General features: G+C 38.4%; 4 protein-coding genes across 8 annotated transcripts; all 4 read right to left on the bottom strand.

The window, feature by feature from the left end:
• Window positions 1-983: 983 nt before the first annotated feature.
• Window positions 984-4,185, bottom strand: LOC122870198 (odorant receptor 131-2-like). Of its 4 annotated transcripts, none has more exons than XM_044184179.1 (3): window positions 3,602-4,185; window positions 2,592-2,751; window positions 984-2,306 (listed from the first exon to the last, which is right to left on the bottom strand). In XM_044184179.1, exons 2-3 carry the CDS (start codon window positions 2,739-2,741, stop codon window positions 1,539-1,541), a joined length of 918 nt encoding a protein of 305 aa, XP_044040114.1. In that variant the 5' UTR covers window positions 2,742-2,751; window positions 3,602-4,185; the 3' UTR covers window positions 984-1,538. The 4 variants fall into 4 exon arrangements, with proteins under 4 accessions (XP_044040114.1, XP_044040141.1, XP_044040124.1 ...); XM_044184206.1 differs by having other exon boundaries at window positions 2,625-2,751; XM_044184189.1 differs by having other exon boundaries at window positions 3,647-4,185.
• A 778-nt stretch (window positions 4,186-4,963) lies between these two features.
• On the bottom strand, window positions 4,964-7,517 carry LOC122870195 (odorant receptor 131-2-like). Its single transcript, XM_044184163.1, has 2 exons — window positions 6,420-7,517; window positions 4,964-6,133 (listed from the first exon to the last, which is right to left on the bottom strand). The coding sequence occupies exons 1-2, from the start codon at window positions 6,567-6,569 to the stop codon at window positions 5,366-5,368; spliced, it is 918 nt and encodes a 305-aa protein (XP_044040098.1). The 5' UTR covers window positions 6,570-7,517; the 3' UTR covers window positions 4,964-5,365.
• Window positions 7,518-8,792: 1,275 nt separating this feature from the next.
• On the bottom strand, window positions 8,793-11,430 carry LOC122870211 (odorant receptor 131-2-like). Of its 2 annotated transcripts, XM_044184220.1 has the most exons (3): window positions 11,305-11,430; window positions 10,249-10,408; window positions 8,793-9,962 (listed from the first exon to the last, which is right to left on the bottom strand). In XM_044184220.1, exons 2-3 carry the CDS (start codon window positions 10,396-10,398, stop codon window positions 9,195-9,197), a joined length of 918 nt encoding a protein of 305 aa, XP_044040155.1. In that variant the 5' UTR covers window positions 10,399-10,408; window positions 11,305-11,430; the 3' UTR covers window positions 8,793-9,194. The 2 variants fall into 2 exon arrangements, with proteins under 2 accessions (XP_044040155.1, XP_044040164.1); XM_044184229.1 differs by having other exon boundaries at window positions 10,282-11,430.
• Window positions 11,431-12,323: 893 nt separating this feature from the next.
• On the bottom strand, window positions 12,324-19,087 carry LOC122870188 (odorant receptor 131-2-like). Its single transcript, XM_044184150.1, has 3 exons — window positions 17,912-19,087; window positions 17,486-17,653; window positions 12,324-13,488 (listed from the first exon to the last, which is right to left on the bottom strand). Exons 1-3 carry the CDS (start codon window positions 17,912-17,914, stop codon window positions 12,721-12,723), a joined length of 939 nt encoding a protein of 312 aa, XP_044040085.1. The 5' UTR covers window positions 17,915-19,087; the 3' UTR covers window positions 12,324-12,720.
• Between the last annotated feature and the right edge of the window lie 3,930 nt (window positions 19,088-23,017).

The raw sequence follows: 23,017 nt of genomic DNA, 5'->3' as shown, positions 1-23,017 counted from the left end.
CAAAAGCAGATGACGAGGAAGCAGTCTCAGGGAAAAGTAGCCGGATGACTACCGTGTTTATTGTGGGGTGGTATGCAGGCAAGTACGGGCCGAACAGTAAGCAGACAGGTAATGAGCAGACAAAAAGCAAATAAGTACTGGCAGGCAAAATCCAAAAATCCAAACAAGGTCCACGGGAAGAACAAAAAATCCAATACAAACTCACGGTGGATGCGCTTGGCAGGACCAACACCATGTGTACAACGATGATCCAACACTGAACAAAGAAAAGACCCAGACTAAATACCCTAGGGGAGGTGAGACAACGAGACACAGGTGCAAACAATCAAGGGAGGACCAACATTCAAAACTGGAGGGAAAACACAGACAGGAAGTAAAAACACAAGACACACAAGGGAAGAAGAATACTTCCAAAATAAACCAGGAAGTGGCAACACCTAAACTACCACAAATACAGTGTGATAGCGTCAAAGACTTTCCCTACCTCAGACAGTACACTTCAGTCTCCACGTTCACCTGCATTGAAATGAGTCTAATGAGACTCTTCTACTAAGCAGGATGTTGCAGAGTCCTGCAGCATGTCAGAGATGATGACACTGTGATATCCAGCTGTGTATGAGTGAGGCATCAGTTTTCTTTAGGTTATTGGACCATGGCCTGTCAGTCACAACAAATATAATGAAGAAAACGTCTTTCTACTTACATCAGGTTTGTACATACATTCCACCTCCTTGTAAATATATTTCCCTGTTATAAAATCGTGGACCAAAATAAGCAACCAAGGAAATTTAAACTTTATTTAGGGTGGTTTGGACCACCTGGCCACACAAAACAACAAACCCAACAAAAAAAATCTCTTTTTTTCTGAGCTTGGGGAGGATTTGTGATTTTAATAGACAGTCTCTCTTGCATGCATGCAAAAACACTGTAACATGAAACATCTATTGTTTTTTTTTTTTAATTATTCTTATTTTTTGGGACAGTATATTACAAAACATACATCAGAACAAAATCTGTTTTATTCCCCCTGCTGTCCACAGAGTTTTTAAAATTTAAGAACTACTGTTCTTAAAAAAGAATGAATCCCACAGAACAGTTGCCTCAATTGAACTGTAGTTGCAAAAATGGCTACGTAACTTGAAGATTTCTCTGATGTGTTGAGCTGAGTGTGTCACAGGTGCAGCAGTGATACTAAAGTTATCACACACCTCATTTCACAAGTGAGATTCATATGCATCAAGCCACAGCCAATATTATGTTATTTAGAACACCAGCTATTGGGATATTTAATTTATTTTAACATGTCATTTACATTGGTTGTTGGTTGTTTGAGTTGAGTTGTTATTTGACCAAACCTGTAGTTACTATAATTTGTGTCTCCTACAACAGTTCTGGAAACACTGAATCATTTTACATACAGCTTCTGAATGTGAATGCATTAGGCACATTACATTTACGAGTTTGGATTTACACAAATGTTTAACAGGAAACCTGCAGTTTTAGCATTAAAGACCTAATTATAGGCTATGGTTGGTTGGTTACTGTGTGCTGACTTTACACAACAGATGCCTTTTCAGGTACCTCCTGAAAGTATTGTCTCGTATGCCATAGATGATTGGGCTAATGGATCGTGGCAGGACCTGTACTATAATGTAGTAAGCAAAGAAGGAGTCTAAATAATTCTTAGGGAACCATTTCTGCACAACATCTAATAACTGGGGGGCTACATATGTTGCCATACACAGCAGCAGCTGAAAACCATGGAGGAGGATTGTGTTTCTGGCTTTTTTACCATCTTTGCTAGCTGATTTTGCAGTGAACAGGATCTTGAAGTAAGTGTAAAAGATAACGATCCAAACTATAACCAGATACACAATATAGGTAATATCCCTCTTCTTGATAATGTGGGGGTTTGGGAAGACAGTTTGTCTGAGGCACACCACTCGTGAATGAAAGAAGTCCAGTGGCTGTGTGGCCAAGGTGATGAACAGATCAGGAAGAACAGACAACATACTAGTCACCCAGATTAAACCGATCAGCATTAATGTTCTCTTGACGGTGCAGATCTGCATGTGGCGAAGGGGGATGCAGATGGCGATGTAACACTCCACCGCCATGCAGGCCAGGTTCAGAGGGGTGTTCTCAGTGGTGAAAAGAGCAATCAGGATGAAGACGCAACAGACAGAGACATTTATTTTGTAGATGGTGTAGCTGATGATGAACAGGATGATGGTCAACGTCACTTGGATCATGTCGTTGACCACCAGGTGAATGAAAAGGATATACCGAGGATTCGTGTAGAAGATCTGGAGGGTTGGAAGAACAGCATTATTCCCTCCCCCCCCCCACAAGACAAACAATCGGCTAACATGAACACGATGTGAGGCTGAATTACTCATGATTCAGATTTCTAATTGAAACAAACCAAAACAAAAGTAACCCAATCTCTAGACCTAAGAATGTCTCTTTTTAAACCAATGTGTGATTTAAAAGACAGTACTTCCACACTTTGCTACAACTTCCTATAGAGCTGCTGAGAATTTCTTCAGTAAGTTCATTATTCGTGCCTATGTGTCAAAGGAATATCAGACCTGGTATTTGCAGAAGGTGTGAATGAGGCCTACATTGATGTAGTTGATGGAGATCCCGAGAACCACAACAATCACATTCTTGGTCACAGCTTTAGAGAAGGACTCTCGATCCTGTAGAACCACGGTCACATTGGCAGATGACGCGTTCATGTCTTGAAAGCTGAAAAGAAAGAACAAGAAAAGATAAATATTCTGCAGTTATAAGTACATATTTACAGATACTATAGACTACAACAAATGCCCTTTCAGACAAATCTGATTTTAAGGGGACCCAGCTTTTATAACACCTGTTTGTGGATAACTCTCTAAAGATCAGAAACACTTTGACCAAAAGAAGGTAAAGCAATTTAACATATCTGACATTTTTAGATGTATTGTCAAATTTAAAGAAAAGTAAAATTAATTCAGAATGGTGCATTTGTGTGAGTGGAAATGAGAGGATGACATCATCATTATGCATTGTAATTCAATACCATTATAATTTTTGTATTGAGTTGCAAAGTATAGGCCCTTTGTAGGGGAAACTACTTTTAGGTTAATTATATTAGTAATACTAAAACACACAGAGCTTTGAATTCCTTATTGAGATTTGAATACTAATGTAACAGAAAACATGATAGTGAATATTTAGGGCCAGCCTTGCAGTAAATCAAAAAACATCAAATAAATCTATGAGAATAACAACATTTTAAAATGTTATTTTAGCAACATACAGTAAACATGATAACCTGTAGCCTACTCGCATTTCTCAGTCAATGTTAGAGTCTTAAAAAGTATCAACACTAACTGGTGGATTAGTGTTTTAAACAACCATGAGCAACTTATTAATCAGCACGTCATTGTATTTTCATCTACAACAATGAAAGGGAGACAGTAACAAAGAAAGGAAGAGTGATAAATCCATAATGGCATTTGAGTCTAGTTCTTAAAGCCCCTGAAAACTTGGCTTTCTAGTCATTAATCATTTGTGTTTCCTAATTTAATATCAAAACCTTGTAAAATAGGCTTACATCTGATATTGGCGCTAAAACTATGGGCTTCATTACAGCTTTCACCTGAGGCAGATTTGAATGGATAATCCTGCACAAAGCCACTCAACAACAACACCACGAGATGGAAGTCCTCACTTCAGCCAGATCATAGATCAAGATCAGAACATAAAAACTCTTGTAATTATATTGAATGCTTTTAAAATCATACAACTAAGTATACTAACTAAGTATGATAATGAAAAGAACAACAAGAGGTGTAATCTGATCATTTTTCTTGTAATTACACAGCCTGTACACTTCGGGAACCCTCATTAAATGTTCATGTTAAAGCTGAGCACATATTCCAAAATAAGATGTATTTCTTTAAACAGGATCCTCAGTAGCATTCATTATTTTGCTATCAAGATATTTGTAGGATCAGCCTGAGAGTCATGTCCATGTTTCAGTTCGTAGCAAAGTTCTTGTTACATTAAACAGATTTTAAACTCTACTCTGGGAACCGGAAATGAAAATATAAAAGGTCAACAGGTAAACAGGTAAAAAAGATTCTCACTGAACTTTGTTCTCCAGTAGTGACAAAAAATCAGTCAAGTCAGAACACAGGTCAAATCTGTCATGTCACAGCAGGTGGTACTTACCTTAGTTAATGCATTTAGACCAGGACATCAACAATATGGCTGCAGAAAATCTCAGACTTTATGTGTGCTGTAGTGGCAGATGTCCCAGGATCCCTTGCGTGTGCGAATGCATTCTTAGGTGTTCCATGCATCAGTAAGAGTAGTGTGTGTGTGTGTGTGTGTGCGTGCACGGATTTAGTATTGTATGAATGTTAGTCATTTTTTGCTTTTTGCGAGCACAAATGTGAATTTTTTTAAAAGGTAAATCTGCCTTGGCAGCCCTGTCTCCTAGAAATTACGTTTATATGCAACCCATTTGCAACAGCATATACGTTTTGAGGGAATTGTAATGCCGACTGATTTTCGTTTTCATTATTAACATAATGAGGAAATGTTGTTAATTAACGTACCTGGCAAGTCGCAAAAATGTTGATACTGAACGTGTCAGTAAAATGTTCACTGACAACATATTTCACTTGTTTTCCACCAAAATAGGCAATCTTGCAAAACACTATCCCCTCTGACTACAGCATTATTCAACTTTTTATGCTTATGTTTAGGCACTGGCACCAATACAGAAAAAGTCAACAGAAACTTGAGACATAAGATTTTTATAAACATTTAACCGAAATCATGATCTTAACCTTAGCCAAAGTGCTTTTGTTGCCTAAACCTAACCACAGACTGGAGTCTGGACGCGAACCCTGGATTCTGGTGTCTCTTCAGCTGTTCCAATCAAATAAAGGCAACAAAAGCCCCAAAAAAGAATATATAAAAAATTGAATTTAATGAATTAATTCAGAAATACCAAAGATACAGTAAAAAGTCAACTGAAGGTATTATTTATACATATACAAGAGAACTAAAGTACATTAAGTCTTTCATTAAGAATACGACCAAGCATTCAATGCCACCTACTGTATCTTTACTTAACTATTTTTGATACTCTACTGTGCAAGACACATTTCGGTTGGTACCAACGAAGTATTGAGATTTAACACACCATAGTTAAACAACTGCTTTGCCATAATTTCATAAACTAAACAAAAATGAACAAATTCAGTCTCAGTAACAACATTTTGACCAAACATGTAGTTTCTAACTCAACAGATGGAACTGACTCCATGTTTGAAAGCCGTCCGTATTATAATCCGTGAACTGATGCTCACTGTGGGCTGACTTTACACAACAGATGCCTTTTCAGGTACCTCCTGAAAGTATTGTCTCGTATGCCATAGATGATTGGGCTAATGGATCGTGGCAGGACCTGTACTATAATGTAGTAAGCAAAGAGGGAGTCTATATAATTCTTAGGGAACCATTTCTGCACAACATCTAATAACTGGGGGGCTACATATGTTGCCATGCACAGCAGCAGCTGAAAACCATGGAGGAGGATTGTGTTTCTGGCTTTTTTACCATCTTTGCTAGCTGATTTAGCAGTGAACACGATCTTGAAGTAAGTGTAAAAGATAACGATCCAAACTAGAACCAGATACACAATATAGGTAAAATCCCTCTTCTTGATAACGAGGGGGTTTGGGAAGACAGTTTCCCTGAGGCAGAACACTCGTGAATGAAAGAAGTCCAGTGGCTGTGTGGCCAAGGTGATGAACAGATCAGGAAGAACAGACAACATGCTAGTCACCCAGATTAAACCGATCAGCATTAATGTTCTCTTGACGGTGCAGATCTGCATGTGGCGAAAGGGGATGCAGATGGCGATGTAACACTCCACCGCCATGCAGGCCAGGTTCAGAGGGGTGTTCTCAGTGGCGAAAAGAGCAATCAGGATGAAGACGCAACAGAAAGTGACATTTATTTTGTAGATGGTGTAGCTGATGATGAACAGGATGATGGTCAGCGTCACTTGGATCATGTCGTTGACCACCAGGTGAATGAAAAGGATATACCGAGGATTCGTGTAGAAGATCTGGAGGGTTGGAAGAACAGCATTATTCCCTCCACACCCCCCACATGACAAGAAATTAGCTAACATGAACACGATGTGAGTCTGAATTACTCATGATTCAGATTTCTAACTGAAACAAACCAAAACAAAAGTAACCCAAACTCTAGACCTAAGAATGTCTCTTTTTAAACCAATGTGTGATTTAAAAGACAGTACTTCCACACTTTGCTACAACTTCCTATAGAGCTGCTGAGAATTTCTTCAGTAAGTTCATTATTCGTGCCTATGTGTCAAAGGAATATCAGACCTGGTATTTGCAGAAGGTGTGAATGAGGCCTGCATTGATGTAGTTGATGGAGATCCCGAGAACCACAACAATCACATTCTTGGTCACAGCTTTAGAGAAGGAGTCTCGATCCTGTAGAACCACGGTCACATTGGCAGATGACGCGTTCATGTCTTGAAAGCTGAAAAGAAAGAACAAGAAAAGATAAATATTCTTCAGTTATAAGTACATATTTACAGATACTATAGACTACAACAAATAACCTTATGAGACAAATCTGATTTTAAGGGGACCCTGCTTTTATAACACCTGTTTGTGGATAACTCTCTAAAGATCAGAAACACTTTGACCAAAAGAAGGTAAAGCAATATAACATATCTGACATTTTTAGATGTATTGTCAAATTTAAAGAAAAGTAAAATTAATTCAGAATGGTGCATTTGTGTGAGCGGAAATGAGAGGATGACATCATCATTATGCATTGTAATTCATTATCATTATAATTTTTGTATTGAGTTGCAAAGTATAGGCCCTTTGTAGGGGAAACTACTTTTTAGATAATTATATTAGTAATACTAAAACACACAGAGCTTTGAATTCCTTATTGAGATTTGAATACTAATGTAACAGAAAACACGATAGTGAATATTTAGGGCCAGCCTTGCAGTAAATCAAAAAACATCAAATAAATCTATGAGAATAACAACATATTAAAATGTTATTTTAGCAACATACAGTAAACATGATAACCTGTAGCCTACTCGCATTTCTCAGTCAATGTTAGAGTCTTAAAGAGTATCAACACTAACTGGTGGATTAGTGTTTTAAACAACCATGAGCAACTTATTAATCAGCACGTCATTGTATTTTCATCTACAACAATGAAAGGGAGACAGTAACAAAGAAAGGAAGAGTGATAAATCCATAATGGCATTTGAGTCTAGTTCTTAAAGCCCCTGAAAACTTGGCTTTCTAGTCATTAATCATTTGTGTTTCCTAATTTAATATCGAAAGCTTATAAAATAGGCTTACATCTGATATTGGCGCTAAAACTATGGGCTTCATTACAGCTTTCACCTGAGGCAGATTTGAATGCATAATCCTGCACAAAGCCACTCAACAACAACACCACGAGATGGAAGTCCTCACTTCAGCCAGATCATAGATCAAGATCAGAACATAAAAACTCTTGTAATTATATTGAATGCTTTTAAAATCATACAACTAAGTATACTAACTAAGTATGATAATGAAAAGAACAACAAGAGGTGTAATCTGATCATTTTTCTTGTAATTACACAGCCTGTACACTTCGTGAACCCTCATTAAATGTTCATGTTAAAGCTGAGCACATATTCCAAAATAAGATGTATTTCTTTAAACAGGATCCTCAGTAGCATTCATTATTTTGCTATCAAGATATTTGTAGGATCAGCCTGAGAGTCATGTCCATGTTTCAGTTCGTAGCAAAGTTCTTGTTACATTAAACAGATTTTAAACTCTACTCTGGGAACTGGAAATGAAAATATAAAAGGTCAACAGGTAAACAGGTAAAAAAGATTCTCACTGAACTTTGTTCTCCAGTAGTGACAAAAAATCAGTCAAGTCAGAACACAGGTCAAATCTGTCATGTAGTTCACAGCAGGTGGTACTTACCTTAGTTAATGCATTTAGACCAGGACATCAACAATATGGCTGCAGAAAATCTCAGACTTTATGTGTGCTGTAGTGGCAGATGTCCCAGGATCCCTTGCGTGTGCGAATGCATTCTTAGGTGTTCCATGCATCAGTAAGAGTAGTGTGTGTGTGTGTGTGCGTGCACGGATTTAGTATTGTATGAATGTTAGTCATTTTTTGCTTTTTGCGAGCACAAATGTGAATTTTTTAAAAGGTAAATCTGCCTTGGCAGCCCTGTCTCCTAGAAATTACGTTTATATGCAACCCATTTGCAACAGCATATACGTTTTGAGGGAATTGTAATGCCGACTGATTTTCGTTTTCATTATTAACATAATGAGGAAATGTTGTTAATTAACGTACCTGGCAAGTCGCAAAAATGTTGATACTGAACGTGTCAGTAAAATGTTCACTGACAACATATTTCACTTGTTTTCCACCAAAATAGGCAATCTTGCAAAACACTATCCCCTCTGACTACAGCATTATTCAACTTTTTATGCTTATGTTTAGGCACTGGCACCAATACAGAAAAAGTCAACAGAAACTTGAGACATAAGATTTTTTATAAACATTTAACCGAAATTATGATCTTAACCTTAGCCAAAGTGCTTTTGTTGCCTAAACCTAACCACAGACTGGAGTCTGGACGCGAACCCTGGATTCTGGTGTCTCTTCAGCTGTTCCAATCAAATAAAGGCAACAAAAGCCCCAAAAAAGAATATATAAAAAATTGAATTTAATGAATTAATTCAGAAATACCAAAGATACAGTAAAAAGTCAACTGAAGGTATTATTTATACATATACAAGAGAACTAAAGTACATTAAGTCTTTCATTAAGAATACGAACAAGCATTCAATGCCACCTACTGTATCTTTACTTAACTATTTTTGATACTCTACTGTGCAAGACACATTTTGGTTGGTACCAACGAAGTATTGAGATTTAACACACCATAGTTAAACAACTGCTTTGCCATAATTTCATAAACTAAACAAAAATGAACAAATTCAGTCTCAGTAACAACATTTTGACCAAACATGTAGTTTCTAACTCAACAGATGGAACTGACTCCATGTTTGAAAGCCGTCCGTATTATAATCCGTGAACTGATGCTCACTGTGGGCTGACTTTACACAACAGATGCCTTTTCAGGTACCTCCTGAAAGTATTGTCTCGTATGCCATAGATGATTGGGCTAATGGATCGTGGCAGGACCTGTACTATAATGTAGTAAGCAAAGAGGGAGTCTATATAATTCTTAGGGAACCATTTCTGCACAACATCTAATAACTGGGGGGCTACATATGTTGCCATGCACAGCAGCAGCTGAAAACCATGGAGGAGGATTGTGTTTCTGGCTTTTTTACCATCTTTGCTAGCTGATTTAGCAGTGAACAGGATCTTGAAGTAAGTGTAAAAGATAGTGATCCAAACTAGAACTACAAACACTGAGTATGTGATATCTCTCTTCTTGGTGATGAGGGGGTTTGGGAAGACAGTTTTTCTGATGCAGAACACTCGTGAATGAAAGAAGTCCAGTGGCTGTGTGGCCAAGGTGATGAACAGATCAGGAAGAACAGACAACATGCTAGTCACCCAGATTAAACCGATCAGCATTAATGTTCTCTTGACGGTGCAGATCTGCATGTAGCGAAGGGGGATGCAGATGGCGATGTAACACTCCACCGCCATGCAGGCCAGGTTCAGAGGGGTGTTCTCAGTGGCGAAAAGAGCAATCAGGATGAAGACGCAACAGACAGTGACATTTACTTTGTAGATGGTGTAGCTGATGATGAACAGGATGATGGTCAGCGTCACTTGGATCATGTCGTTGACCACCAGGTGAATGAAAAGGATATACCGAGGATTCGTGTAGAAGATCTGGAGGGTTGGAAGAACAGCATTATTCCCTCCACACCCCCCACAAGACAAACAATCGGCTAACATGAACACGATGTGAGTCTGAATTACTCATGATTCAGATTTCTAACTGAAACAAACCAAAACAAAAGTAACCCAATCTCTAGACCTAAGAATGTCTCTTTTTAAACCAATGTGTGATTTAAAAGACAGTACTTCCACACTTTGCTACAACTTCCTATAGAGCTGCTGAGAATTTCTTCAGTAAGTTCATTATTCGTGCCTATGTGTCAAAGGAATATCAGACCTGGTATTTGCAGAAGGTGTGAATGAGGCCTACATTGATGTAGTTGATGGAGATCCCGAGAACCACAACAATCACGTTCTTGGTCACAGCTTTAGAGAAGGACTCTCGATCCTGTAGAACCACGGTCACATTGGCAGATGACGCGTTCATGTCTTGAAAGCTGAAAAGAAAGAACAAGAAAAGATAAATATTCTTCAGTTATAAGTACATATTTACAGATACTATAGACTACAACAAATAACCTTATGAGACAAATCTGATTTTAAGGGGACCCTGCTTTTATAACACCTGTTTGTGGATAACTCTCTAAAGATCAGAAACACTTTGACCCAAAGAAGGTAAAGCAATATAACATATCTGACATTTTTAGATGTATTGTCAAATTTAAAGAAAAGTAAAATTAATTCAGAATGGTGCATTTGTGTGAGCGGAAATGAGAGGATGACATCATCATTATGCATTGTAATTCATTATCATTATAATTTTTGTATTGAGTTGCAAAGTATAGGCCCTTTGTAGGGGAAACTACTTTTTAGATAATTATATTAGTAATACTAAAACACACAGAGCTTTGAATTCCTTATTGAGATTTGAATACTAATATAACAGAAAACACGATAGTGAATATTTAGGGCCAGCCTTGCAGTAAATCAAAAAACATCAAATAAATCTATGAGAATAACAACATTTTAAAATGTTATTTTAGCAACATACAGTAAACATGATAACCTGTAGCCTACTCGCATTTCTCAGTCAATGTTAGAGTCTTAAAGAGTATCAACACTAACTGGTGGATTAGTGTTTTAAACAACCATGAGCAACTTATTAATCAGCACGTCATTGTATTTTCATCTACAACAATGAAAGGGAGACAGTAACAAAGAAAGGAAAAGTGATAAATCCATAATGGCATTTGAGTCTAGTTCTTAAAGCCCCTGAAAACTTGGCTTTCTAGTCATTAATCATTTGTGTTTCCTAATTTAATATCGAAAGCTTGTAAAATAGGCTTACATCTAATATTTGCGCTAAAACTATGGGCTTCATTACAGCTTTCACCTGAGGCAGATTTGAATGGATAATCCTGCACAAAGCCACTCAACAACAACACCACGAGATGGAAGTCCTCACTTCAGCCAGATCATAGATCAAGATCAGAACATAAAAACTCTTGCAATTATATTGAATACATTTAAAATCATACAACTAAGTATGATAATGAAAAGAACAACAAGAGGTGTAATCTGATCATTTTTCTTGTAATTACACAGCCTGTACACTTCGTGAACCCTCATTAAATGTTCATGTTAAAGCTGAGCACATATTCCAAAATAAGATGTATTTCTTTAAACAGGATCCTCAGTAGCATTCATTATTTTGCTATCAAGATATTTGTAGGATCAGCCTGAGAGTCATGTCCATGTTTCAGTTCGTAGCAAAGTTCTTGTTACATTAAACAGATTTTAAACTCTACTCTGGGAATCGGAAATGAAAATATAAAAGGTCAACAGGTAAACAGGTAAAAAAAGATTCTCACTGAACTTTGTTCTCCAGTAGAGACAAAAAATCAGTCAAGTCAGAACACAGGTCAAATCTGTCATGTAGTTCACAGCAGGTGGTACTTACCTTAGTTAATGCATTTAGAATAGGACATCAACAATATGGCTGCAGAAAATCTCAGACTTTATGTGTGCTGTAGTGGCAGATGTCCCAGGATCCCTTGCGTGTGCGAATGCATTCTTAGGTGTTCCATGCATCAGTATTCATTCACTGACAACATATTTCACTTGTTTTCCACCAAAATAGGCAATCTTGCAAAACACTATCCCCTCTGACTACAGCATTATTCAACTTTTTATGCTTTTGTTTAGCCACTGGCACCAATACAGAAAAAGTCAACAGAAACTTGAGACATAAGATTTTTTTACTAAACATTTAACTGAAATCATGATCTTAACCTTAGCCAAAGTGCTTTTGTTGCCTAAACCTAACCACAGACTGGAGTCTGGACGCGAACCCTGGATTCTGGTGTCTCTTCAGCTGTTCCTATCAAATAAAGGCAACAAAAGCCCCAAAAAAAGAATATATAAAAATTTGAGTTTAATGAATTAATTCAGAAATACCAAAGATACAGTAAAAAGTCAACTGAAGGTATTATTTATACATATACAAGAGAACTAAAGTACATTAAGTCTTTCATTAAGAATATGAACAAGCATTCAATGCCACCTACTGTATCTTTACTTAACTATTTTTGATACTCTACTGTGCAAGACACATTTTGGTTGGTACCAAAGAAGTATTGAGATTTAACACACCATAGTTAAACAACTGCTTTGCCATAATTTCATAAACAAAAATGAACAAATTCAGTCTCAGTAACAAAATTTTGACCAAACATGTTGTTTCTAACTCAACAGATGGAACTGACTCCATGTTTGAAAGCCGTCCGTATTATAATCCGTGAACTGATGCTCATTGTGGGCTGACTTTACACAACAGATGCCTTTTCAGGTACCTCCTGAAAGTATTGTCTCGTATGCCATAGATGATTGGGCTAATGGATCGTGGCAGGACCTGTACTATAATGTAACAAGCGAAGAGGGAGTCTGGATAATTCTTAGGGAACCATTGCTGCAGAGCTTGTTTTAACAGGGGTTCTGCATATGTTGCCATGCACAGCAGCACCTGAAAACCATGGAGAAGGATTGTGTTTCTGGCTTTTTTACCATCTTTGCTAGCTGTTTTTGCAGTGAACAGGATCTTGAAGTACGTGTAAAAGATAACAAACCAAACTAGAACCAGATACACAATATAGGTAATATTCCTCTTCTTGATAATGTGGGGGTTTGGAAATGCAGTTTCCCTGAGGCAGAACACTCGTGAATGAAAGAAGTCCAGTGGCTGTGTGGCCAAGGTGATGAACAGATCAGGAAGAACAGACAACATGCTAGTCACCCAGATTAAACCGATCAGCATTAATGTTCTCTTGACGGTACTGATCTGCACGTGGCGAAGGGGGATGCAGATGGCGATGTAACACTCCACCGCCATGCAGGCCAGGTTCAGAGGGGTGTTCTCAGTGGCGAAAAGAGCAATCAGGATGAAGACGCAACAGACAGAGACATTTATTTTGTAGATGGTGTAGCTGATGATGAACAGGATGATGGTCAGCGTCACTTGGATCATGTCGTTGACCACCAGGTGAATGAAAAGGATATACCGAGGATTTGTGTAGAAGATCTGGAGGGTGGGAAGAAAAAGCACACAGGAGGGAAGTGAAGCTTTGTTCTGCAGTAAGCGTAGAACAGCATTATGGATGAATAGCAATAGTTGAATCACTACTGCAGATGTTCACATTAGCAAATATCGGCTTGATGATTACATTAACTTAATGTTTGTGCCATTCCTTACAATCTGCTGTCAAATCATCTAAATACGGATACCTTTAAATCCGCCATAGATTAGCTTTGGGCAATGCGACAGTATGTACGATAGTTTCTACTGTGGCAGGATTTTATTGACTGGATTAACAAAAACAGATGTTCCCATTATTTTGTATAAATCTATACATTTCCAGATAATTTACTATATCATGCTATATATTGCTATTGTGTTGTAAAATTCTATCTTCTTCTTCTTTTCCTTTCGGCTGTTCCCTTTCAGGGGTCGCCACAGCGAATCATGTGCCTCCATCTAACCCTGTCCTCTGCATCCTCTTCACTCACACCAATTAACTTCATGTCCTCTCTCACTACATCCATAAATCTCCTCTTTGGTCTTCCTTTAGAACTCCTGCCTGGCAGCTCCAACCTCAGCATCCTTCTACCAATATATTCACAGTCTCTCCTCTGAACATGTCTAAACCACCTCAATCTGGCCTCTCTGACTTTATCTCCGAAACGTCTAACATGAGCTGTCCCTCTGATGTACTCATTCCTGATCCTGTCCATCCTCGTCACTCCCAAAGAGAACCTCAGCATCTTAAGCTCTGCTACCTCCAGCTCTGCCTCTCGTCTTTTCTTCAGTGCCACTATCTCTAAGCTGTACAACATCGCTGGTCTCACCACCGTCTTGAACACCTTTCCTTTCATTCTTGCTGATACTCTTTTATCACACCTGACACTTTTCTCCACCCGTTCCAACCTGCTTGCACTCGCCTCTTTTCCACAGTCTCCATTGCTCTGAACCGTTGACCCTAAGTACTTAAAGTCCTGCACCTTCTTCACCTCTGCTCCCTGTAACCTCACCGTTCCACCTGGGTCCTTCTCATTGACACACATGTATTCTGTCTTACTGCGGCTAAGCTTCATTCCTCTGTTTTCTAGAGCAGACCTCCATCTCTCTAGATTTTCCTCCACCTGCTCCCTGCTCTCACTACAAATCATAATGTCATCCGCAAACATCATAGTCCATGGAGATTCCTGTCTAACCTCATCTGTCAGCCTGTCCATCACCAGAGCAAACAAGAAGGGGCTCAGAGCCGATCCTTGATGCAGACCCACCTCCACCTTGAACTCCTCTGTCACATCTACAGCACACCTCACCACGGTCTTAAAGCTCTCATACATGTCCTGCACGACTCTAACAGATGCAGTATTTGCTTTGAGGATGCTGATGGAGAAGTACAGAGAAGGTCATAGGGAGTTGCATTGTGTCTTCGTAGATTTAGAGAAAGCGTATGACAGGGTGCCGAGAGAGGAGCTGTGGTATTGTATGAGGACGTCTGGAGTGGCAGAGAAGTATGTTAGAGTCGTGCAGGACAAATACTGCATCTGTTGTACTCTTTCTAGGCATGAAACCATATTGCTGCTCACAAATGCTCACATGTGCCCTTAGCCTAGCTTCCACTACCCTTTCCCACAACTTCATTGTATGGCTCATCAGCTTTATTCCTCTGTAGTTGCCACAGCTCTCTCCTAGACACTTCCATACTTCCACAGGTATGTCATCAGGACCAACTGCCTTTCCACTCTTCATCCTCTTCAACGTCTTCCTCACTTCACTCTTGCTAATCTTTGCTACTTCCTGCTCCACACCAGTCACCTCTTCTACTCTTCGTTCCCTTTCGTTTTCCTCATTCATCAACTCTTCAAAGTACTCATTCCATCTTCCCATCACACTCCTGGCACCTGTCAATATATTTCCATGTTTATCTTTAATCACCCTAACCTGCTGCACATCATTCCCATCTCTATCTCTTTGTCTGGCCAACTTGTACAAATCCACCTCTCCCTCTTTAGTGTCCAACCTAGCATACAAGTCCTCATATGCTTTTTGTTTGGCCTTTGCCACCTCTACCTTCACCTTACGCTGCATCTCCCTGTACTCCTGTCTACTCTCTTCAGTCCTCTCAGTGTCCCACTTCTTCTTAGCTAACCTCTTTCTCTGTATACACTCCTGCACTTCCTCGTTCCACCACCAAGTCTCCTTGTCCGCTTTCCTCTTTCCAGATGACACACCGAGTACCCTGCTACCTGTCTCCCTGATCACATTAGCTGTAGTGGTCCAGTCATCTGGGAGCACTTCCTGACCACCCAGAGTCTGTCTCAGCTCCTCCCTGAAAACTACACGACATTCTTCCTTTTTCAACTTCCACCACTTTGTCCTCTGCTCTGCCTTTGTCCTCTTCATCTTCCTCACCACCAGAGTCATTTTACACACTACCATCCTGTGTTGTCTGGCTACACTCTCCCCTACAACTACTTTACAGTCACTGGTCTCTTTCAGATTACAACGTCTACACAAAACGTAGTCCACCTGAGTGCTTCTACCTCCGCTCTTATATGTCACCCTATGTTCCTGCCTCTTCTGGAAGAAAGTGTTCACTACAGCCATTTCCATCCTCTTAGCAAAGTCTACCACCATCTGTCCTTCTGCGTTCCTGTCCTGAAGACCAAACCTGCCCATCACATTCTCATCACCTCTGTTCCCTTCACCTACATGCCCATTGAAATCTGCACCAATCACCACTCTCTCACCTCTGGGGATGCTCTGCATCACTTCATCTAACTCACTCCAGAATTTCTCCTTCTCTTCTAACTCACATCCTACCTGTGGGGCATAACCACTCACAACATTGAACATCACCCCTTCCAGCTTCAGACTCATCAACCTGTCTGATACTCTTTTCACCTCTAGAACATTCCTCACAAACTCCTCTTTCAGGATAACTCCAACTCCGTTTCTCTTCCTATCTGACCCATGGGAGAACAACTTGATCCCTGCTCCTAAGCTTCTAGCCTTGCTACCTTTCCACCTGGTCTCCTGGACACACAGTATGTCCACCTTCCTTCTCTGCTTCATGTCAATCAACTCTCTAGCCTTCCCTGTCATAGTCCCAACATTCAAAGTCCCTACTGTCAGTCCTACATTCTTAACTTTCCTCTTCTCTCTCTGCCTACGAACATACCTTCCTCCTCTCCTTCTTTGTCTTTGACCAACAGTAGTCCAATTTCCACCGGTAACCTGCAGGTCAACAGCACTGGTGGCGGTCGTTGTTAACCCGGGCCCCGACCGATCCGTTATGGAAGTAATTTTCACGATTCGCATTTTTAATTTGGCATGTGTTTTACGTCGGATGCCCTTCCTGACACAACCCTCTGCATTTATCCAGACTTGGGACTAGCACAAGAAGACACTGGCTTGTGCCCCCTTGCGGTTGCATTGTAAAATTCTATATATAATATAAATAAATTCCCAATTTTGCCCAACTATAAGTAGAGCAAGAAGAACATACAATATCAATATTTTAGAGATTAAAGATTTATGACCAAGATATGTATTTTAAAGTTAAACTTCCCCTTCCTCTGTAATGGCCTATAACTGTTTTGTACACATATGATGATACCAGCTTATCTGTGATAAGCTTTTTATCAGTCGGGCTCTAAACATAACAAGGATTGAACATATACTTTAAATACTGAAAGGCTGTTGCTAGCTCTGTTGAATGTAGGACTGAAACGATTCCTTGAGTAACTCGATTACTAAAAATCATCGATTCAAATTATTTGCAATGAAGCTTTGTTTAATCCATATACCTCTATACAGCGCTCTGTGTTTTGCAAGGATGATTACTGTCGCACAGTGCGCTAACAAAAACAGTTTGCTGTATATAGTTATATGGATTAAACTAAGCTTCGATGTAAATAATTTGAATCGATGATTTTTAGTAATCGAGTAACTCGAGGAATCGTTTCAGCCCTATTAGTGTTTGCTTGTAATTAAAGGGGTGTCATACCTGGTGTTTGCGAAAGGTGTGAATGAGGCCTGCATTGATGTAGTTGATGGAGATCCCGAGAACCACAACAATCACATTCTTGGTCACAGCTTTAGTGAAGGAGTCTCGATACTCTATAACCACGGTCACATTGGCAGATGACACGTTCATCTCTTGAAGGCTGAAGATCTAACAAAGGAGAAAACATGATAGTAAATATTGACAATAATTATGGAGTACAAGGAGCTGCATTATTGACCCACATATAAGACAATCTCCTGTTATGCAACACGTGCAGTCCTCAAATTTATAAGACCAGAAATTACCAGAAAAAAAGTATTATTAGATACAGTTGTTATTATTATTATTATTATTCTTAAAACTATTATTATAAATGTTTTATTCATTTTTTATTATAAACACTGTTATGATAAAAACAACACATACCATTTGTTAAACTGAGAAAAAGTTTTAATTGAATGTCTTGCTGTTGAAGGGAAGCATTGTACTTTTTTCAAAAAGTCAATTGTTAAAATGTTGTAATGCAAGTCTCACAACAAACACAGTCATTATTATATTCCATTACAGCATCACTTTACATTACTGTACATTATGATGTGTGGCAGAGGACCCCAACAGTGAGTGTGAGATAAACACTATTTAAACTGCATCATGACAATTTCCACAGTTCTTTTTCTTCTCATCTACAGTATTTTTATCTGTATTAATCATATATATTCAAATTCACCCTCTACATTTTTACTACCAAAACATATGAAGCAACTGTTGGACATTGTTTTCGTGAGCTAAAAGTTGTGAACATTCATTTCTTTCCAACAGTAAGAAATAGAAGCACTCATCTCAGGCTCGGGATCAGGGCATCAACTTGAAAGATAAAAATCAACATATTGTTGTTTGAAATTGAAGTGAATGCATTTAAAATCCAACAGATAACAAGTCAGATCAAGAAGAACATGAAGTGTACACATCATGCATTTTCACTATGTCTGCGTCCTTTCCAAACTGTCATAAAAAACAAGCTGATTAAGAATTAAAAAGTATATCATATACTGTATATCTACATTTGGTAGAAGTTGATCATTTAATTAGATGATCAGTAAATTTAATCATAGTTGTGACATTTCAGGTCCTTTAAACAGCATATGCATTAGCATAACTGTTTTGCTATCAATCATTTTTGTAGAATTAGCCTTAGTGTCATGTTTTGTCAAATTGTTTATATTTGAGTATTTGAGTTTAACCAAACTTGTATCTTTTTATCGCTTCATCCAGCAAGACTCAAAATTGTGTTCTGGGAATCTGGATGAGAGAATTTAAAGTACAAAATGCAACAGAAAAAAAGAAAAACATGAAACATCTTCCAAGAAAATACACCAGTGAAATATTGTTGTCATTGCATTCAGTAGACGCTGAAAATACACAACCAACCAACATGGTAATATACAGTATATACATGTATATATGTATATGTAATGTATGTATCAGTTGTCAGAATACAGTAATAAGTACAGTACATTTCCAAGCTATCAAAGCAACATGAGTGAACTGATATAAAGGTAACATCATCAATGTTTCAATACTTCATTCATTTCTCCTGTGACACATTTTGAGCCATGACTGCACAGTACTTACCCCAGTTAATGCATTTGGACCAGAGAGAGCTAAGAGTTTATATGTGGTTTGGTTTGCAATCATTTAAGGACTCAGGGTTGTGCATATGCATATTTAGATATTGCGCACGTGTGTGTGTGTGTGTGTGTGTGTGTGTGTGTGTGTACTTGTTCTTGCTACATAGTGAAGACTGAAATACAGTTTTACCTACAGAGTGAGGACATTTTTGGAAAGTGAGGACATTTTTGGAAAGTGAGGACATTTTGGCTGGCCCTCACAACTTCAACGGGCTGTTTGAAGGTTAAGACTTGGTTTTAAGGGTTAGGTTAGAGTTAGGCTATGGTTAGGGTAAGGGTTAAAGTTAGGCATTTAGTTGTGATGGTTGAGGTTAGGGTAAGGGGCTAGGGAATGCATTATGTCAATGACGGTCCTCACAAAGATAAAAGTACAAGGGTGTGTGTGTGTGTGTGTGTGTTTGCGCACGCTTTAAGAAGTATGAATATAAATGAGTAAATGTACAAACTTGCAAGTATGGATCTCAATGTACAAAAAACTATATAAATTATATAAATGAGGGACAACATCCACAATCTTTGTTCTAGGCAAAAACATAAATTCCAATATTTGGCCCAGTTTAGCTAAATAAAGTAGCCTGCAGGTATTTTCAGCAACAATGGCGGCGTGGCTCCAGGGATGGCAATGTTGGTTTGCTGTTTGGTTGTTCTGTAGGTCAGTTCACACTTTGGTCCAGACTGAAACAACAACCACTGGATGGATTGCCATGAAATTTTGTACTGACATTCATCACGTTATTCTATCCATCAGGGCTTTGGCATTCCTATTTTATTTTTAAAGAAAAGTATAAAAAAGAATCAAATTAACTCCACATTGTGACCACCAGAGCTTCATACTGTCAAGATGGGTATGGTAGATGACATTCATTTGTCGAGTTGACCAAAGTTGAACTCCACACTCTGCACAATCCTGATCGACTTTGCAGCTGTAAATTAATCCTCGTGATGTTTCCATTCAAATCAATGGAATTCTGTGTGAAAAAAGTGCTGGTGTGACCTCATCTGCCAATCAAACCTCAAACCTCCACCTTTGTGAGGGCATCACTAAATACTAAATCTAGTATTGTATTATTGTACTATATTTAGAAGACATCTGAGGTTCAACATGGTGTCAGAGGCCTTGCCTTGCAGGCCTTTAAAGAAACACACTTCTTATCATCTGATTTGTGGAACGTCCGTCACTATTATGTTGTATTGTTTTGTATCATGATCGTTGTGACCTCATTTGGTGTTGTGTAATATTATGTGTGCACCAATGGTGTAGAAGGATTTCCTCCATTAATGTCCAGACTAACGGATGAAACTGTTAAAACGTCCAGGCCAATATTATGAGCTTATATTAGCTTATCACAGATACATTGTTTTGGCATATACTGTATGTTCGGCTATAAGTAACATTGCAGTACAGAAATGGCATAGTCATAAATGAGGTCATTTATAAACAGTTTGTCAGCCAGAGAGCAAGTGACAAGTTTATTTTTCAACTGTGAAATGTCCCGTTCAATACGTGTCTTAGTCATTGTTCTTTAATCGCTAAAGTTAATGGATCCTCATAAAATGTTTTTGTTTACGTTCTGTATATATGTTAAAAATACAGATATCATAATAGGCCTCAAAAATCTAACATTGGCTGGGCTTAAACAGAGCTCCACTCACGTCCAAACAAAATCTAATTAGATTTTTTTAAATGTGTGATTTTGTGACTTACTTTTGCTCTGCTATATGATCATTTCTTTTTCTGTGGTTAAATGTTTAACAGCTTACATTTTGCAATTTAATACCTCCCCCAGATGATAATGACCAGGCTTTTATTAGAGGGAAAGGGAGATTATGCCTCTGGACTCTGTCTGTTAAATATTTTGTTATGATATCACTCGGTGCACTGCTTCCTGGAACTTTTTTCTGTTAAGAAACTAAAATTGTGACTTCTTCTGTTTAGTAGCCCAACCCCACGCTTCCTACAATATTGCACTTGCTTGAGTAAACTTACTGTAAGCAAGGCATCGTTGCACTTTCCACAGGAAGGACTTTTGGGACCTCCTGACATTTTCAATAATCCTCAGTGTATTCAGGGAGTGAGTCATGCTGCAGGACACAGAACGAGCAACCATCTTATCAACCCTCATTAGGCCCTATCAGTAAAGGTCACACACACTGGGGTAGCTTGTTATGCAGCTTCCAGCTTGCAATGCACACACACACAGCGTCAAAGGGATTTATTAGATATGTCTTCTGAGAGAGTTTCTCATCATCGTCATTAAAATAATCTGCAATTAGAAGGCGCTAGAGTCTATTAGCTGTGATATTTAAGATCATTTACTTTAAATGACCAATACTCAGTGGAGGGATTAAGTTCACTGACATTAACAAGGTTGTTTTAAAAACAAAACAATATTCTCTGTGGACAGATCAACTGGTAATCCACGAGGAGAAAAGCTTCGTTCCTCACGTCTGTTTGCTCTTTTATAAACTTTTACTAACAGAAACTTGCCTTTAGAACAATTTAAAGTTTGTTTGTGATGTTGACAACTTTACCGTGAAGTTGTTGCATCACTTAAAGTCAAGAGGAAAGATTTGTGTTTCAAACATTCCTAGCAACTTCAGTTCTCTGCTTTCAACTTAAATTGATCAAACCTACAAAAGAATCAGTTTGTATATCCTGTAAACTCATCTATTATTTAGAGCTGATACAATTAGTTGTAGTTAGTAAGCAAAATTGCCAATAATTCCCTTGTTCCAGTTTCTCACATGTGAATATTTTCAGGTTTTCTCTGTCTTCTATGATTGTAAACTGAATATCTTTAGCTTTCGGGCTACTGGTCTGACAAAACAAAGCATTTAAATATATCAACCTGGACTCTGGGAAATTGGGTGGGCATTTTTTACTATTTTGTGACATAAAATAGTAATAAAGTCAGTATCGGCGCTGATCAACCCATCTGGTTTATCTGATCAGTGCATCCCAAACATGAATGTGCAGATTAGTCATAATGAAGATAATTTTTAATTGCAGCCCAATTAACAAATCTTATCAATTTGAATAAAAAATATTGTGATACTTGGTCGTGTTTGTTCAAAAGAAAGAAAGAAACCACTGGAACAAACATGTCTTGCATCACAGTCCACTGAGAACATGTGCATAAGGTCATTGTCAGTAATGACGCTCTTTGTTTGAAGACAGTAACTGATCCCCACGGAGCTGCTCTTTAATCACAGCGAAAGGAAATCCACAAGGAATTAGCTTTGTTCCTTTAAGCGTTTCACTCACTTGTATGTCTGCTTACCCTTTCAAAAACAAAACTTAACCGTCGACCCACTGAGAGCAAACTTTTGTCATCAGGGTACTCATTGTTATTCAAATGTAAACTGGAGTTGTGACGAGAGTCTCAACATTATAAACCTAGCAAAGAAAAGTTTAGTGAAAATGTTTTGAGTTCCTTACAGTTGATCACCCAGTGACTCCTGTTTTCACCCCCTTTTTCAACAGAAATGTTAAAGCTTGAACACTCCTCTCAGAGGCAGACCTCGTTAGTGACATAGCATGCTGTAAGTAGATTATTTAGTTTTATCCTCCTGTATTAGAGACTCTGTGGACTTCCGGTTTGAAGGCCCACGGGGTCTGGGGGCCCCTGAACCAGGGCTTGAAGTTTACATTTCTTGTTGGAAAGTCACACAGCTCAGTAAAAGGGATGTGCTGATCATGTTTTTGTTTGGTTTATTTTGCTCCTGATCAGTCTTTTATATTCAGTATCTGCCAAACAAATCCAATCCAATATTTTTTCACCACATATAACTAATTAACATAATTTACAAATACATTTCTAATAATTTCAAAGACATTTCCTCA

This window comes from Siniperca chuatsi, linkage group LG2 (genome assembly GCF_020085105.1).
Source record: "Siniperca chuatsi isolate FFG_IHB_CAS linkage group LG2, ASM2008510v1, whole genome shotgun sequence".
Classification (NCBI taxonomy): domain Eukaryota; kingdom Metazoa; phylum Chordata; class Actinopteri; order Centrarchiformes; family Sinipercidae; genus Siniperca; species Siniperca chuatsi.
This window is presented reverse-complemented; position numbering and strand designations above follow the sequence as displayed.

What these genes read in the sequence shown, in the direction of transcription:
- LOC122870198 (XM_044184179.1), bottom strand. Translation starts at nt 2,741, where the DNA reads ATGAACGCGTCATCTGCCAATGTGACCGTGGTTCTACAGGATCGAGAG. An exon ending in ACACCTTCTGCAAATACCAG is followed by an intron (nt 2,307 to 2,591) that starts GTCTGATATTCC and finishes CCAACCCTCCAG; the next exon opens with ATCTTCTACACGAATCCTCG.
- LOC122870195 (XM_044184163.1), bottom strand. Translation starts at nt 6,569, where the DNA reads ATGAACGCGTCATCTGCCAATGTGACCGTGGTTCTACAGGATCGAGAC. An exon ending in ACACCTTCTGCAAATACCAG is followed by an intron (nt 6,134 to 6,419) that starts GTCTGATATTCC and finishes CCAACCCTCCAG; the next exon opens with ATCTTCTACACGAATCCTCG.
- LOC122870211 (XM_044184220.1), bottom strand. Translation starts at nt 10,398, where the DNA reads ATGAACGCGTCATCTGCCAATGTGACCGTGGTTCTACAGGATCGAGAG. An exon ending in ACACCTTCTGCAAATACCAG is followed by an intron (nt 9,963 to 10,248) that starts GTCTGATATTCC and finishes CCAACCCTCCAG; the next exon opens with ATCTTCTACACGAATCCTCG.
- LOC122870188 (XM_044184150.1), bottom strand. An exon ending in ACACCTTTCGCAAACACCAG is followed by an intron (nt 13,489 to 17,485) that starts GTATGACACCCC and finishes CCCACCCTCCAG; the next exon opens with ATCTTCTACACAAATCCTCG.